Raw genomic sequence first — 18,640 nt, 5'->3', positions numbered from 1 at the left:
CACGGACTAAAACTGGTAGTTGGTTCCACAGGAGAGGAGCCTGAGAACTAAAAGATCTGCCTCCCATTCTACTTTTACTCTTGCGGTTTTCCTTCAACTTTCTGAACCAAATCTAGATTTTAAAATCATTGAGGTGATGTTAAAGAATAAATATCCTGAAAAAAGAGCGGTTCAGAAGCTTCAGAGATGGCCTTATAGCTGATCATGAATGTAAACTTCTCTCTGGTGCTTGAAGGTTACTGCGTTACTGTTTTCAGTGGCAAGTCATTATTTTACTGTTTAACATTTTCTTTCATTGTTTAAATAATGTGGTCTGTTCAGCTTCTCACTCAAAAGTTCAGACTTTGACTGTTTAACAATCGTTTTGACTTTTAGAAGATGTCAGTTCGGACTTTTTTCGTAACCTTGGCTACAATTTCTTTATTTAATAGTAACTTATTACATGACTTACCTCTTCTATAAAGGTTTAATAACTAAGGGAAGTAACTGTCAGCTAAAGGCTGTTTTACATTGTATCTGGATGTTTTGTTACTCATTTATCCTCAATGTTTAAATAGTTTCTCTATTATGTAATTAAAAAGCCATTAAACACCTGAGTAAACCTTAAAAAGTAAATACAGCCATGGTTATTGCATTGATATGCCTGTAGAGGTCCCTGGTAACTCAAGCACAGCCAAAAAAAAAAACCCAGAAACAAACTGAAACTTGCACTTTCTCAATGAAGCCCACTCATAAAAATCGACTTATGCAATTTATCAGAATAATTTGATCGGTCGAGTTGGCCCAGTTAAATCATTGCAAAATGTTCTTCTCTTTTTGAATCACTGGCTAAGGTTCATAAGCCAACTCTAACATTATTACACCTGTTTCTAAATCTGCTGCTGTTGGACAAACTATAACAAACATCTTTGTTACCTTTTGGGTCGGTTGACTCTGCGTTGAAAGACGTGGTCTAAAGTTGTCAGCGTCTAACTAAAACGGGAATGAGGACTTTTAACTTGAAGGGATCATTGTAAAGCGTTTTAGCTGTAATCTTTAAACCCTTTATCACACACATGCTTGCAACATGCGTGCAGCTGTATGCACAGTTGCCAAAATGCAAACCCAGACTCTTAAAACAACAATACTTTCTGTGTCTTAAATGACTTGCCTGCTTCCCAGTAGATGAAGTATGCCGTCCTGTAGAATAGATGAGGCAGAGGTACACAAACTGCTCCAATATAACCAGTATATACTGGTGTGGTGTGACTCAATTATAAATTTTAAAGGGACAGTTTTCCAGTAATGTTTATCTGTCCTTTAAACGGTGACCTTGAACGCTGCGTTCTTTGTGGTGAGTGTTTGATATCTGTGTGGCTGCACATTACTTATCGTTATCTTGTACGAAGGTGTTTTCCTGTTCGTCTTTCTCCATCTGTCTCCAAAAATCGGGGTTTGGATTTCTCTCTTTTATGCACTGCATGTTATCACTGTTATGACTTGCACTTTAAGGAGTATTTATTGAAATAAAAACCAACATGCAAGAACATCAATGTTGTTATTACGTTTGTTTTTTTTCCACGTCTGAGTTTTCATACACGCATACATAACACACCTGTTGCTTTTTACAGCGGTTTGTGAGAAGACGCATCACATGGACACATGCAAAACACTTAAATTACAGCAGATCGATCTAAAGGCTAGAAAACGCTGTTATGTAGTCATAACACAGCCCTCCTTGGATCTTATGAACTCCAAAGTAAAAATACTTGTTTTTTTTTTTTTATGAATGTTTTTCTGTGAAGTTAGTAGCAACTTTCATTTGCTTTGTGAGAAAGACGTAGTTTTACAGAGAGTTGCAGAAAGGTGAAGAAATCCTCCGCTTCCATCTGGGAAACTGATTGCTAACCCACAGCGTACCCAGAGTTAGCATATATTTGCAACGTAAAAGGCTCAGACTAAAACATATGCAGTAATTAAGGTGGGTTGTTGTGCAGCCTTGTGAAGTAAGAAGAGTATATAATGTATTTACTATGGGTGTTATTATTTCAGTGACATGGAAGATGTCGCTACTCTCTTTTAACAGCAGCAAACTCTTTTCTCTTGGAAAAGCACAGACCTTTGATGTCTGTTAGTATGGATCCTATAAACATGATCTGTTGAAAATGGCTTGAAACAGCGGCCTTCCAATTAGACCCCAGAGTCCTGCAGGTTTTAGATGTTTCTGCTCCAGCACACCTCAATCAAATGACTGCATTCCCTCCTCAGCAGCCACTGAGATCTGAGGTGTGTGAATGAATGTGGTGTAAAAAGCTTTGCTCTAGTCAATGATCTCTAATTATTCATCGGATTGCTGATTGGCTAAAAAAAGGGAAGCATCCGTCTGCCATGTTGGTACTCCCCACTCCCATTCCCACACGCATTAGCAATGCATACATGTGTAGCATTGGGCTGCTATAACCAGCAGTTTTCTGCTATAGAAAGACGTTTCACATTTTATTTCCCAGTCAGTGGATGAACTAACTAATACATCTATATATACACTGATGGATCCTATAGTATAGTCTGTAGCGTAAACATTATTGTGGCAATCTCAGACTGATTCAAAGGTATTGACTAAATTTGCCATCGACATTGTGTCTAATGTTAGAAAATAGAAAATAGCGTAAATAGAAAGTAATTCACTGTGAAATGTCAAAGCAGTAATTCTTTATTAAATGGGTGATGCTGTAGATTTTGTAGTGTTTTTGTAGTTGTCATTTGAAAAAGTCCTGTGCTGAAATATATTGCATGTTATATTGACGGAAAAAAGCAACTATATATATATATATATATATATATATATATATATATATATATATATGCATGCATGCATGCATGCATCCATTAGCAGATATGTAAGATGCAATTAATGTAATCAATTAATCAATACATTTACATCATCAATTAAGCACTTTTGGCTCATCTGTATTATTCTGCTCCTTTAACACATTAATTTTATTGCGATTTATTTGTATATGTTATATTGCATGATTTATAGACTTTATTGACTTCATAATGACTATGCAACAGAGATGGGAAGTAACGAAGTACAAATACTTCGTTACTGTACTCAAGTAGATTTTTCTGATATTTTTACTTTACTTTACTACTTATTTTTATGGCGACTTTTTACTTTTACTCCTTACATTTTTACACAAATATCTGTACTTTCTACTCCTTACATTTTAAAAAATTGGCTCGTTACTTTAGTTTTGAATAATTTCAATGGAGTTACCGTTATTATTTTTCACGTCATCAATACCAAATTCAATCTAATTGGATGGGAATCTACGTTGCATTTGACGCACCACTACAAGATGAATCGACAGATTCGGCGGTATTCATTGGCGGCAAATCATTGCAGCTTGGTGGCGGTGGCGTTAGCATAGTAGCATGGACGACGAGATGATTGAAAATGAACACAACGGAGATCTAGTCCTATTGGCAGACATCCATTTAAAATGTAGGCAACGGCATGAAAAAAGTGGTTTCTACTTTTACTTTTATACTTTAAGTAAATTTACAAGCCTGTACTTTGTTACTTTTACTTGAGTAAAGAAGTTTAATCAGTACTTCCACTTTTACCAGAGTATTTTTTAACACAAGTATCTGTACTTTTACTCAAGTACGGAAAGTGAGTACTTTTGCCATCTCTGCTATGCAATGTGATGTGCCTATTTTGTTTATTATAGGTTAAATCAATCTACTGATGCTATGAAACAGCCAGTCTGTGTCAAAGTGATGAATTTATCTTTATTTTAAAAGTCTTAAGCCTCCCTGAAAATGAGAACATCATCATCGTTGTTCAATCCTGTAGCGCACAGATTGTTTACATTGCGACCGGTCTAACAAGGGAGTACCAATATGGCTGCTGGTGGATTCACTTTAACCCTTTACTACCAAATGACTGTCAGCAATCCAGTGAATAAATAGAGATCAATGGGCCACATCCTCTGACTTAAAAAAAGCGCTCTATAAGTAAAGGTCATTTATCATTTGCCTGTTTTGTATCGATTTATTAAAGTCAGGTGTGTTAAGGCAGGGAAAACTCTAAAACATTCAGAGCAATGAGTCCTAAAGACCAAACCCCGAACCAAAAACACTATCCATCATTTGTTAGTCTTTCACAGCTCTTTGGATTTCTTCCCTTTTTTAAAAACTCACACAATCTTCCTGCTTTTGGTTACTGGTAACTTCACAGAACCTTTTACTTTCTATGTCACAGATCATTTAAATATCACAAGATCAGTAGAAACATGCTCTTAAACAATCCAGATAGGTTGTCAGCAATATTAACAAACAGTAGAAAAAAATCCCTATAAAGATAAAAAATAGTGATGCAAACACATGGAAATAAAACTGACCAGCTCCTGATAGTTCTGTTAAAAAATAGAATAAAATAAAATAGTGTGTTAATACAACTGGGGGGAAATAATATTATATTTATCCCTAAGCTTATTTTAAATATTCAGTCCCTTGCAGCAAACCCTTTAAGATTTCTGATGCTTCTTGTAGACTTGGACCAATATTCAGGCTCCGGTTGGATTCTTTCTTCTGTGTTCACATAGCGGCTGATCTGAGGAAAAGCTGATTTCTTGATTGTAGGACTTTTCCAAGTTTGCACGTCTCTTTCTCTCTAGAGGAAGGTTATTTCATCCTGAACACACTTTAGATTAAATCCTTCCTTTTCTCCCCCCTTGAGTGGTTGTTTTTGGTATTGTCCCGTCCATGTAGGTCTGCAATCTTTTCATATTTACTCTCCCAAGAAAAGGAGATACCATCTTGGTCCAAAGTTCAGAATCTTTCCACCGACCTCTTCAAGGAGCAGAGCTAACATATCCATCTGCTTGGACGCTGGTTTCACTCACGAGGGTATTGCCCTTTTCATGCGGTTCTTAATAAGTCAGGCTGAAGTCAAGAAGGTGCTGGTTTTGTGAAGGGATCAAATGGCAGCAACTTGTCACACTAGGGAGGTCCCGCTTAGCCTGGGAGATTTATAGTGGACTGTTAAAAAACAAAGTGGGAGATTATTTAACATGCAGAGGGACAGAGAGAGCGTGTTTGATTCCTCCTTACCTCACTGTGGGGTTATGAATCCATAGAGTCTGCATACATGTCAGGAGGAGGTAAAATGACGACTGAAGGATCAAACTCTGTCTCCTGAGGGGAGCTTTCCTGTTGCCTGTTTTGAAAATAATATATAAAAAAAGGACTGAATAATTTTTACAACCACCTTTACTTATTTTCCATCTTAAGAAAGTACACCTGTCAGAAAATAAAAGGAACCTTTAAATAACACATCCTAGATCTGAATGAATAAAATATTCTCATTCAATTGTTTGTTTTGTACAAAGCTGAGTGTATTGACACCGAAATCACAGAAGGAAATCTAATTTATCAACCAATTAAGACCTGGATTTGGAGTCGCATACAAAAGTAAAATGGAAAAACATTACAGGCTGAACCAACGTTGATAACGGGACAAAATGAGACTCAGTATTGTGTGTGGCCTCCACATGCCTGTATGACCTCCCTACAATGACTCAGCATTCTCCTGATGAGGTGGTGGATGGTCTCCTGAGGAATCTTCTCCCAGACCTGGACTGAGGCATCCGCCAACTACTGGACCTGGACTGAGGCATCCGCCAACTACTGGACCTGGACTGAGGCATCCGCCAACTCCTGGACAGTCTGTGATGTAACCTGGCATTGGGGAATGGATCGAGACATGATGTCCCATAGCTTCAATGCCTTGATCTTGCAGGAACTGCTGACACACTTCAGCCAAAAGAGGTCAAACATTGTCCTCCATTAGGAGGAACCCAGGATCACCTGCATATTGTCTCACAAGGGGTCTGAGGATCTCATCTCTGTACCCAATGCCAGTCATGCTACCTATGATAAGCACATGGAGGACTATGTGGCCCTCCAAAGAAAAGCCACCCCTCACCATTACTGACCCACTGCAGAACCAGTCATGCTGAAGGTCTTTGCAGGCAGCAGATTTCTCTCCACAGTGTCTGCAGACTGTCACGTGTGCTCGTTGTGAACCTACGTTCATCAGTGGGGAATATGCCAATCCTGATGTTCTCTGGCAAATGCTAAGCATCCTTCATGGTGTTGGGCTGTGAGCACAACCCCCGTCTGTGGATGTCGGGCCCTCATACTATCCTCATGGAGTCCGTTTTAACGGCTGAGCAGATGTTTGTGCAGACACATGCACATTTGTGGCCTGTCTGGGTCAATTTGCAGCACTCTGGCAATTTTCCTCCTGTTCCTCCTTGCTCAAAGCGGAGGTAGTGGCCTTGCTGCTGGGTTGGTGTCCAACTATGGCCTCCTCCATGTCTCCTGGTGTACTGGCCTGTCTCCTGGTAGTGACTCTAGCCTCTGCATACTACACTGAGAGACAGAGCAAACCTTGCTAGAGCTTGCATTGATCTGCACTATCTGAGCCAGTTGTGTGGGTTGTAGAGTCTGTGTCATGCAACCACGGGTGTGAAAGCACCAACAACATAAGTGACCAGAACATCAGCCAGAAACCATTGGTGCTGAGAAGTGGTCTGTTAGTCCCCACCTGTAGAAACACTCCTTTATAGAAGTCTATATTTTTCACCTGTTGTATATTCCGTTTGCACAAAAGCATGTGAACTGATTGTCAGTCAGTGTTGCTTCCTAAGTGAACGGTTTGATTTCACAGAAGTTTGATTTAATTGAAGTTATATTGTGTTGTTTACATGTTTCCTTCATGTTTTTGAGCATTGTATTTACAGAGTGGTTCATATTGTGATTGGGTAATGGCTAGCGTGATAATCTTAAATAAAATACAAAAATAAAGTAATTACACCAAAACGCTAAATAAAAATACGCAACATAATAAACCTCTTGATTTTATAGAAACAATTACTCCAACTGCAATTGAAATTATGCAATATATGGTTATCAGTCCTACAGAATTCCATATATACACAGTTTAGTTATTGGTTTTTTTATTAGGTTCTGTATAGAGTAACAAATCATTGCAATCTAATATTAGCTGGTTAATTACTTTGGCTGATTTGGTGGGCCGAGGCTATTTAGCAGAGTTTTTCACCTTTTTAATCTTAGCAAACAAAAATGATGTGGAGTTCCTCAAGGTTTCATTCTGGGGCTGCTTTTATTTTGAGATGCAGCGATACCTGGGATGAACGTATTGCTCGATATCTAATACTAATCCGATTCAACTGTTGAATGAACAAGCAATATCTCTCGTGATGTGAGTGGAGGCTTTGGCCAATTAACACGAATATTAATTTACTTTATCTTATTATTTATCAACAAATAAGCAGCAAAAACAGTTCCATATAAAGTGCACGGAGCTGGATCACCGATCCAATATCAGATTAACAATATCCATACAGCTAATTAGTCATTATTGGAGCCAATATCCCATCCAGCTATCAGATCGGTGTCTCTCTACTATTCTCTTCAGCAAATACATAATCCAAGTAGCAGAGATAATAATGTACACAAGTATCTCTTATAATACCTGTACTGATAACATATAATACCTGTTTCTGTTTCAATGCTTGACCTTGGCCAACTTCAGTCACTGTGAAAAAATGTCCAGTAATGAACCTTTTAGAATGCTCCCCATTCTTTAGGAGGTAAGGTAACATTGCTTTTACACGTGTCTGCAAAAATCAATCAGCCAGTTGCAGCTCGTCTAAAAAGCTGCTGCAATAGCCCTGATCAACACCAGCAAAATGAATGGCAGTCATTGCTGCACTAAAAGGTCTTCATCTAATTATATTTTAGAATTTCCATTTAAGTATGGAGCATGTAGGTCCCTCAGGTCATCTTAAACCTGTCCATAAACTGTCTAGGAGCAGGAACTAAAAGCAGGGAGGCAGCTTTTAGTCTCCCAGATCCTCAGGTTTTCAGGCAATTGTCCAAAAATGAGACGTGACAGAACTTGAAAACATTCACTGCAGCTTACCGATAAAAGCCAGACTAGCTTTCAGTTTGTATCATGTCTTCGTTGTTTTTTAGTTAACAAATTTTATTTTGCATCTTTATTTTTTTATGTTTGGGCGTATCTATTTCTTTCTGTCATATTTTGTTCTTTTGTTCTCCTGTTAAGCTCTTAGAATTACCCTGTGGAAGAATGGTGCCATAAAAATAAACTCGTCTTCCCTAACAACAACCTAGTAGCAGTGACAGCTTTTGCTCCTTTAAACTTTAGTTGCTCTGTTTGTAACTTAGCGTTCCAGAAAAATCCAATACCCAGTTAAATAAGGGGAAAAATTAGTTTTAGTTTAAACTGATTTCAAAACCTCAAAATGAGGTTCAGCTTGTAGGAAATCAGACCCAGTAACTTATGAAATATATCAAACACCAGACACAAGATGGACATTTCTAAAATAAACCTGTAAGCTAATTTTTGTTTAAGGCTGTACCAATACCAGAAACTGGGCCATGCCTAGTTGCCATGTTTTGATCACTGTTGATGAAGCCTGAAGCACATTAGGGTTGACAGTTTTACCCAAACAGGACTCAGCCTGTTTGCAGGACTGGACTGGTTTTCCAGTCCACCAGACTTTCTCTTAGACGCATAAATTAATATGTTGACATCTTTAGCAGCTCATTCCAAACAAGAAAAAAAAAAAAGAAGAAGAAGAAAACCTGTCTGTCTACTGGTTGAGCAACATGTCGGGAATTTTTCTGTGTGTATTTATGGCTACTTACACACTAACGTCTTCTTCCGGCACAGGTGTAGGGCCTGCAGAGGAACCAAGGTCCAGATTATTCAGTTATATTCAAAAGAAAAGAATTAAAATTAAAATCCATTTAGCTGAACTTACTCCTTTCTGGTTCGGGTTCCCTTAAAAAGAAAAGAAGTTAAATCATCAGTAAAGTTTCTACTGCCTATAAACTGTCTACAGCATCAACATGCTTATGTAACACTTACAATGGAGCTGGATCCACGGATTTCGATGAGTTGAAAAATGTCGCCAACTTTTGAAGTGCTTCTTGTCTTGCACTAGTGAAAAAGAAAGAAAAATACAAACAATTAAGTGTGTAACATCTCTTTTCTCACTTTTTATGTTGAAAAAAGTATGAATGATCATGATCTCACTGGGTCTGGGAGTCGTCACACATGTCACTGTGACTGTGCTGGTGGTTTGTGGCGACGTCCCTGTTTCCTGTAAAGAGAAAATGAAGCAGAAACAATCATTCTAAACATACCAGGAAAAAACAAACACCTAAACTATCTTCTATCAGGTGAAACAACCTAAAACGTGTCATCACAGGTTCCATTATCATCAACTTCCTGTTACACAAACGACATGTTTAACCTGCGAGTCACGAAGTGATGATTCAGCTAAAGAATGACGCAGAGTAATAGTTTATTAAAATGCACTAAGAGTGGAAAATATTTGTGGCTTTACAGGTTTTAAATTTTAAATAACTGGAAACTTTTTTTACATTTATAGTTATACAGCACAGACGGTTTCAAAGCTACCTGCTATTCTAATAAAGCAAAAATATGATTTGAGCTACTACAGCTTTATACCCTAACTGTGTGCTTGTTATTATGCTTGGATCTATTGCCATTTCTATAGAGCTACACACCAGATTCACCCATACTTAGTTTGAATGCGTAAAAAAAATCTGACATACTTTGAAGTCAATATATAACATGGATAGATAAAAAGCTCATTTTATTTCAGTGTTTAAAGCAAAGTAATTCTGTTTAAAGTAACAGATTATAATTAAAAATGTCTCCGGATCTTTACTGGTTGATGATTTTCTTTATTCGGACCCTGCTGATTTTTAATTGGTTACCCCTGCTCTAAACCAAACATTGAAACTGATGAATGCATAAAATAATCAGAATGATATGTAACATTGTGATAAAGTACAGTTCTCTGCAAACTATACCTGATTAGCAACATGCTAACCTTGCTTTTAGTTGTGGCAGCGTCATGCTGTAGGCACGCAGGGACAGAGAAGCCCGACACTGAACTACAGCTGCTGCTACATTAGCATGGTTCAGATTAAAGCAGATCCAAATGTTAGAAGGGCCTAGTCAAAGTCTAGACCTTTATCTGTGGAAAGATTTGAAAACTGCTTTATGTGGAAACCTTTCGAAACCCTTATTGTTCTTTGATTTATTATTCAGCTTTAATAGCAGCAAAATGTGGTTCTCTCAGTAGAGGGTAAAGGGCTTAATGTTTTTTTTATGTAAAAAAGCTAAATATTTTCCCTTCAACTCTCAGTTTAGTATTAAGTAAAGTAATATTACTCGGTTAAAAGGACGTTTTTCCTCTCCACTGTCGCTACAAGCATGCTTAGTGTGAGGGATTGCCTTCCAGTCAATGAATCGATGCAATCAGCTGGTTTTCCTTAGATAGAAAACTTAGAAATAAGCTGAATAGAACTGAAGTAATTTGTCTGTTCCAAGAATTTCACTACAAGAAATAAAGAGTTATTAATTCTTTTGAAAGGTACTGTTAAACCATTTAGTTGGAGAAAACTATGCTCAATGGTTTCTACTTTTATTGCTTTTTCAGGTCAGGAAACTTGAGTAAAGCGCTTTATGCTACATACAGTCACAGACTGATGTTGGCTAGCTACACTGTAGCCACAGCTGCCCTGGGGCTCCCTGACGGTGAGGCTGCCGATCACAGGCGCGACCGGACCCTCTGACCTCCATCGGTAGGAGATGTGGGTTAAATGTTCAATGAAAGCCAGAGCCGCAGTTTGAACCGCCAACTCCTGCATCCGACGCCACTATCAACCGCAATGACCTGATAACCGTCAGACAACAGTATTTGATTTGTTATAAAACTCATAAAACTAATTCAGCTCTGAGTTTGGGATATTTATAGCCTCCAGTTGAATAAAACTTATCACATTTACCTTTAAAACAAGGAATCTTGAAGGTTGCAAAATAAATTCCAACCATTTAATCAGTTAATTTCAGTCCTAAGCAACAATATATATATAAACAACACATGCATCATTGGCCTTCCATTCAGTAAAAGGCTAACATGACCTATTTTTTTACTCTATAAACCATATTTTTGTTTCACAGTTCCTGGAGAGATGCAGCACATGATCAACAGTCAGCTGATAACGATCCACTGGAATGGCTGTAGAGTTTCAGGAAATGAGCTGCATGAAATCTCATCGATGCGATCCACAACATTTTGCTTCAAGGCTCTCGTTCAAGTAAACTTGCCTCGGAAACAACAACAACTTATTATTCTGTCATGCGTGTGATAGCTTACCCGTCTCTGGCATGGAGAAAGTCCTTGCGTGGCCCCTGCAGAGGACAGAGAAGGTTAGAAGGAAATGGTCTGGAAAAGACTTTTAAGAACTAAGAGAAAGAAGTAAGGTTACCCTGGTAACTGCTCAGAGGTTTGAGGAGCAGGCGAGAACGGTTCGTCTTCACAGGTCCACTCATCACTGTCATCTGAGACTGAAAACAGCAACACAAGCATGAAGGAGCAGTGGGCATCAAACAGCCGCTGATCGATTTAATGTGTTTAATTAGAGGCTTTGGTTGCAACACTTACAGCTTTCTGCTGAATGACTGAAGTTATTCAGCGCCCTGAGGAGTAAACAGAAAGCAGACGGAATCTTTCCACCAGCGTCGGCTATATGTTATCTTATTTTTTTAATTTAGTCTTAAGGTCCAACACATACTTGCCATCTGTGGTTTCCGTCTCGATGACGGTGCTGTTGCGGGGAGTCTTCTTCCCCAGCTCCAACATATCCTTAAAGTCCAGCTCCAAGTGTTCCACAGAAACGTATCCATCTATGGGAACAGATTCATGCCAGTTACTGCCGGATATCAAAAGGAGCTGGTCTCCATTTTTCCCAGAAACAGACGAAATCCCAAACGTTCAGCTTACAGGTGTTGCTGCTGTCCCTGGCCAGCCACTTTCCTTTGGGGCACTTGGTCGTTCGGATGATGCTGATGATGTCTCCGCTCTTGACTGGAAGATCGTTCCTGCGGCCCTTCGCGGTTACGTTCACTTTTGCCTGATACATGGCTTCCTCCTGCCCTGTGATCTGAATCACACACGGACACGGAGACGTTACCCAGCAGCTCTGCGTTCAAGGCTACCATGGTGAACCGAATCTAACCGAAACTTTTCAACACAAAAAAGATGATTGATAGAGGAGAAAGAAAATAAACGACACATTAAGTAAATTAAAATGTACATAATATTCTGTATTTTATATTTATCAATGTCTAAAATAAAATAAAAGTTTTAGATACAAAGATTTAGGAATACATTTTATTCAAAATATGTGTTTTCTGCTCAGGAATTGAGCTGACATGAGGGCAAAGGTCAAAGCCTAAATAAATAACATGTCAAACAGGCCATGGGTGAAGAGGACAGAGCGGCAGGTATTCATGCAGATCTATTTTAAAGGGATCTGGGATACAGTCTTTAATTCTATTTATTAATCAAGATGAAGAGAAGTTTATTTCTCTATTTAAATCATTTTAAACCAGTGGTTCCTCAGTGGGAGTTATAAGGAAGTGACATCATCTTTGAAATTCTGCATTAAAAACAAACAAAAATTATATATGTTGACGCATATTTAAGCTAAAATTGTAAAAAATGTTTCTTCTTTAAGTACCTTCATAGGAAACCCCACCAACAGTGAAAGTCATGAGTGTTTAAAAGCAGTTTTTTTAAACTAATTTGTGCAGCTAAGGAGGTAGTAGGGCCTGAATGTTTTTATCGTGCTCTGCCTGCAGCAGGATAATGCGCAGGACCAACATAAACCACAACAGATAAGACTAATCTAATTTATAGTTCTGCAATGTGTCTAATTATAAAGCATTTAAGTGCAATACTGCAGAATAAAAAAAAAGCTATGTGCAATTATTCTTTGTTATATTTTGGGTCACATTAAGTTGATAAAAGTTTATTATTTTCCTCATTAGAACATTTTCTGTTGTTCAACAACATTTGCATAAAGTAATCTAAACAATATTTGAATTAAAGGTTGTTTACTAAATGTATCAGACAGCCGAAATGTAATAAATGTTTAGGCTCTATAGAACAGAAGTTAAAAAACATTTTTCTTCATGACCCGATGAGAGAGGAGCTACTGAAGAGTCTGAAGGGAAATTTGTATTTTTATGCAGGAGGTAATTTAATCACGATCCGCTTTCGGATTTTTAGATCCTACCTATATTAAACTTTAATCTGTTGCAAAGCTGGTTAACAAAAGGATGCATTTGTTTTGCTTATCGCCTCGTTTAAATTAATCCTATAAATACTGGAAGGTCTTTTATCATCGTGTGTCTGGAAACTGAATTCTTGCTCAAAGATCTTTGTTATAAAAGCACACAGATTGAAAACTTATGAGAGAAGGTGTTGCCATCAGTCATGTTTACTCAGACTTCAGCTTTTCCACGTTGAGGAATGAATCCTGACAGGTTTGAGCACCCAGATATTTACCCCACCCTCCTCCTCCCGTCACCTTCCATACCTCCTCCTCCCCCTGTTTTCTGTCGGAATAACAGGACTCACATTGAATTTTTTCTTCATCTCATGCTCCCTCTTCTCCCTCTCCTTCTGCTCTTTCCTCTCCCTCCCCTGTTTCTCCTTCAGCTCCTTCTTCTCCTTTTCCAGCCGCTGCTTCTCCTTCTTTTTCAACTCCTTTTCTTCTGACTTCTCGGAGTTGTGCTTCTTATCGCTCCTGCAGAGAGAAGAAATGCACAATACTTGAGAACTGTTTTCTCACAGCGTGTTTAAATAGCATGGGGTGGGGGTGGGATTATAACAGGGAAGCATAAGCAAACTCTGGTTATAAGGAGTGTAAGAATGAAAACTGGAGGAATGGATCCAGAAATAAGAAGAAANGAGTCAATGAGTCGATGCAATCAACTGGTTTTCCTTTGAAAGAAAATGGATGATCTGGTGAACTGTAAAGTGGCTTGAGATGACATGATGTGAATTGGAGCTATAGAAATAAACTGAATTGAACTGAAGTAATTTGTCTGTTCCAAGAATTTCACTACAAGAAATAAAGAGTTATTAATTCTTTTGAAAGGTAATGTTAAACCATTTAGTTGGAGAAAAATATGGTCAATGGTTTCTACTTTTAGTGCTTTTTCAGGTCAGGAAACTTGAGCAAAGCGCTTTACGCTACATTCAGTCACAGACTGATGGTGGCTAGCTACACTGTAGCCACAGCTGCCCTGGGGCTCCCTGACGGTGAGGCTGCCGATCACAGGTGCGACCGGACCCTCTGACCTCCATCGGTAGGAGATGTGGGTTAAATGTTCAATGAAAGCCAGAGCCGCAGTTTGAACCGCCAACTCCTGCATCCGACGCCACTATCAACCGCAATGACCTGATAACCGTCAGACAACAGTATTTGATTTGTTATAAAACTCATAAAACTAATTCAGCTCTGAGTTTGGGATATTTATAGCCTCCAGTTGAATAAAACTTATCACATTTACCTTTAAAACAAGGAATCTTGAAGGTTGCAAAATAAATTCCAACCATTTAATCAGTTAATTTCAGTCCAAAGCAACAATATATATATAAACAACACATGCATCATTGGCCTTCCATTCAGTAAAAGGCAAACATGACCTATTTTTTAACTCTATAAACCATATTTTTGTTTCACAGTTCCTGGAGAGATGCAGCACATGATCAACAGTCAGCTGATAACGATCCACTGGAATGGCTGTAGAGTTTCAGGAAATGAGCTGCATGAAATCTCATCGATGCGATCCACAACATTTTGCTTCAAGGCTCTGGTTCAAGTAAACTTGCCTCGGAAACAACAACAACTTATTATTCTGTCATGCGTGTGATAGCTTACCCGTCTCTGGCATGGAGAAAGTCCTTGCGTGGCCCCTGCAGAGGACAGAGAAGGTTAGAAGGAAATGGTCTGGAAAAGACTTTTAAGAACTAAGAGAAAGAAGTAAGGTTACCCTGGTAACTGCTCAGAGGTTTGAGGAGCAGGCGAGAACGGTTCGTCTTCACAGGTCCACTCATCACTGTCATCTGAGACTGAAAACAGCAACACAAGCATGAAGGAGCAGTGGGCATCAAACAGCCGCTGATCGATTTAATGTGTTTAATTAGAGGCTTTGGTTGCAACACTTACAGCTTTCTGCTGAATGACTGAAGTTATTCAGCGCCCTGAGGAGTAAACAGAAAGCAGACGGAATCTTTCCACCAGCGTCGGCTATATGTTATCTTATTTTTTTAATTTAGTCTTAAGGTCCAACACATACTTGCCATCTGTGGTTTCCGTCTCGATGACGGTGCTGTTGCGGGGAGTCTTCTTCCCCAGCTCCAACATATCCTTAAAGTCCAGCTCCAAGTGTTCCACAGAAACGTATCCATCTATGGGAACAGATTCATGCCAGTTACTGCCGGATATCAAAAGGAGCTGGTCTCCATTTTTCCCAGAAACAGACGAAATCCCAAACGTTCAGCTTACAGGTGTTGCTGCTGTCCCTGGCCAGCCACTTTCCTTTGGGGCACTTGGTCGTTCGGATGATGCTGATGATGTCTCCGCTCTTGACTGGAAGATCGTTCCTGCGGCCCTTCGCGGTTACGTTCACTTTTGCCTGATACATGGCTTCCTCCTGCCCTGTGATCTGAATCACACACGGACACGGAGACGTTACCCAGCAGCTCTGCGTTCAAGGCTACCATGGTGAACCGAATCTAACCGAAACTTTTCAACACAAAAAAGATGATTGATAGAGGAGAAAGAAAATAAACGACACATTAAGTAAATTAAAATGTACATAATATTCTGTATTTTATATTTATCAATGTCTAAAATAAAATAAAAGTTTTAGATACAAAGATTTAGGAATACATTTTATTCAAAATATGAGTTTTCTGCTCAGGAATTGAGCTGACATGAGGGCAAAGGTCAAAGCCTAAATAAATAACATGTCAAACAGGCCATGGGTGAAGAGGACAGAGCGGCAGGTATTCATGCAGATCTATTTTAAAGGGATCTGGGATACAGTCTTTAATTCTATTTATTAATCAAGATGAAGAGAAGTTTATTTCTCTATTTAAATCATTTTAAACCAGTGGTTCCTCAGTGGGAGTTATAAGGAAGTGACATCATCTTTGAAATTCTGCATTAAAAACAAACAAAAATTATATATGTTGACGCATATTTAAGCTAAAATTGTAAAAAATGTTTCTTCTTTAAGTACCTTCATAGGAAACCCCACCAACAGTGAAAGTCATGAGTGTTTAAAAGCAGTTTTTTTAAACTAATTTGTGCAGCTAAGGAGGTAGTAGGGCCTGAATGTTTTTATCGTGCTCTGCCTGCAGCAGGATAATGCGCAGGACCAACATAAACCACAACAGATAAGACTAATCTAATTTATAGTTCTGCAATGTGTCTAATTATAAAGCATTTAAGTGCAATACTGCAGAATAAAAAAAAAGCTATGTGCAATTATTCTTTGTCATATTTTGGGTCACATTAAGTTGATAAAAGTTTATTATTTTCCTCATTAGAACATTTTCTGTTGTTCAACAACATTTGCATAAAGTAATCTAAACAATATTTGAATTAAAGGTTGTTTACTAAATGTATCAGACAGCCGAAATGTAATAAATGTTTAGGCTCTATAGAACAGAAGTTAAAAAACATTTTTCTTCATGACCCGATGAGAGAGGAGCTACTGAAGAGTCTGAAGGGAAATTTGTATTTTTATGCAGGAGGTAATTTAATCACGATCCGCTTTCGGATTTTTAGATCCTACCTATATTAAACTTTAATCTGTTGCAAAGCTGGTTAACAAAAGGATGCATTTGTTTTGCTTATCGCCTCGTTTAAATTAATCCTATAAATACTGGAAGGTCTTTTATCATCGTGTGTCTGGAAACTGAATTCTTGCTCAAAGATCTTTGTTATAAAAGCACACAGATTGAAAACTTATGAGAGAAGGTGTTGCCATCAGTCATGTTTACTCAGACTTCAGCTTTTCCACGTTGAGGAATGAATCCTGACAGGTTTGAGCACCCAGATATTTACCCCACCCTCCTCCTCCCGTCACCTTCCATACCTCCTCCTCCCCCTGTTTTCTGTCGGAATAACAGGACTCACATTGAATTTTTTCTTCATCTCATGCTCCCTCTTCTCCCTCTCCTTCTGCTCTTTCCTCTCCCTCCCCTGTTTCTCCTTCAGCTCCTTCTTCTCCTTTTCCAGCCGCTGCTTCTCCTTCTTTTTCAACTCCTTTTCTTCTGACTTCTCGGAGTTGTGCTTCTTATCGCTCCTGCAGAGAGAAGAAATGCACAATACTTGAGAACTGTTTTCTCACAGCGTGTTTAAATAGCATGGGGTGGGGGTGGGATTATAACAGGGAAGCATAAGCAAACTCTGGTTATAAGGAGTGTAAGAATGAAAACTGGAGGAATGGATCCAGAAATAAGAAGAAACTACCTGCCAAACCTGCCAATCTTCGGTTTCTCCTGAACCTGTAAAATAGCCACAAAGAATAAGACTTTATTTGCTTTTCTCCAACATTACGTCATGTCAAAAACCCTTTGAAAAGGTTTAGATTTTGTCACGTTCCAACTGTAGGATTACATCATTTGTGCAGCATGCTTTAAGTATAATCAGATAAACGTTAAATAAAACTGAATGCAGCCCGTCAGAAATGACCTATTTTGTAAATAAACACCACCTGTGTGTTTGTTTACTTCAGCTGTTTAGTAAAAGTCTCAGGGAATTGCTTGAAATCATCAATGCAGAAACAGCATTGTCGGGTTCATAAAATGTAGGTTTTTGCTAAAGAAGAACTGAAATACATAATTATGGATACAATTCCTGCAGAAAGGAGAGACAGTTGAACCCCAGACTCAAACACACTGTCTTCCACTGGACCTCCTCTGCAGAGCGTTTTATTAACAGAACATGGCGCATGGTTACAAACAGAGTATTGTTCTGACAGGACAACTGATCAGTTCATGAAGACAGAATGACGAGGCAGGATGGTCTCCTGACTGGATCATGAGACAGGAGTGGAGCATCCCTTTGCACAAATGTTTTATAAGCACACATTAATTTTATAATCATTGAATAAACCTAACAAGCATCACAAAGATCAAGAGGAACAGCAGACGGGTCAGGAAGAAACACACTGGAAAAACGGTCTAGAAATAATTAAAGATTCCTTAAATGAAGTGTATTTATCCTTAAAATAAGTAGGTAAATGAGATAGTTTGCCAATGGAATGACTATTTTCACTCTTAAAATAAGATAATTAGATAACATACACTTGAAATAAGAAAATGCGATTCTGTTTTCTTATTTTAAATGTAAATTGTCTTGTTCCACTGGCATAATGTGTCTTTTACCTCCTCAATCCAAGAAGAAATGCACTTATTTTAAGAAAATAAATAAATTATATAGATTTAAATTTTTTCCAGTGCATGTTAAGTTGTGTTGAGTTATAAAACAATATTTCCCAAACTTTAAAACATCTTACAGAGCATTGGTAAATTTGTCTGAAAAAATGTAAGATGTATGCAAAGGTCGTCAACAGATCTAATGATATCTATCGGTCAGAATGGCCTAGTTAAAGTCCGCACCTAATCCAATTAAA

General features: G+C 38.4%; 1 protein-coding gene across 1 annotated transcript; it reads right to left on the bottom strand.

Annotated features, from left to right (window-relative positions):
• Positions 1-3,693: 3,693 nt before the first annotated feature.
• LOC107094063 (chromosome unknown open reading frame, human C1orf168) lies at positions 3,694-18,530 on the bottom strand. The gene is made up of 13 exons (XM_015389469.1): positions 18,524-18,530; positions 17,476-17,545; positions 17,140-17,308; positions 15,499-15,658; positions 15,290-15,401; positions 15,160-15,194; positions 14,984-15,062; positions 11,295-11,329; positions 9,137-9,203; positions 8,969-9,040; positions 8,862-8,881; positions 8,746-8,779; positions 3,694-5,203 (listed from the first exon to the last, which is right to left on the bottom strand). Exons 1-13 carry the CDS (start codon positions 18,528-18,530, stop codon positions 5,110-5,112), a joined length of 954 nt encoding a protein of 317 aa, XP_015244955.1. The 3' UTR covers positions 3,694-5,109.
• Positions 18,531-18,640: the final 110 nt, after the last annotated feature.

Source organism: Cyprinodon variegatus, unplaced genomic scaffold (genome assembly GCF_000732505.1).
Source record: "Cyprinodon variegatus isolate N-32 unplaced genomic scaffold, C_variegatus-1.0 Scaffold461, whole genome shotgun sequence".
Taxonomy (NCBI): Eukaryota; Metazoa; Chordata; class Actinopteri; order Cyprinodontiformes; family Cyprinodontidae; genus Cyprinodon; species Cyprinodon variegatus.
The sequence above is the reverse complement of the archived record's forward strand: the minus strand, read 5'-3'. Positions and strand labels throughout refer to the sequence as shown.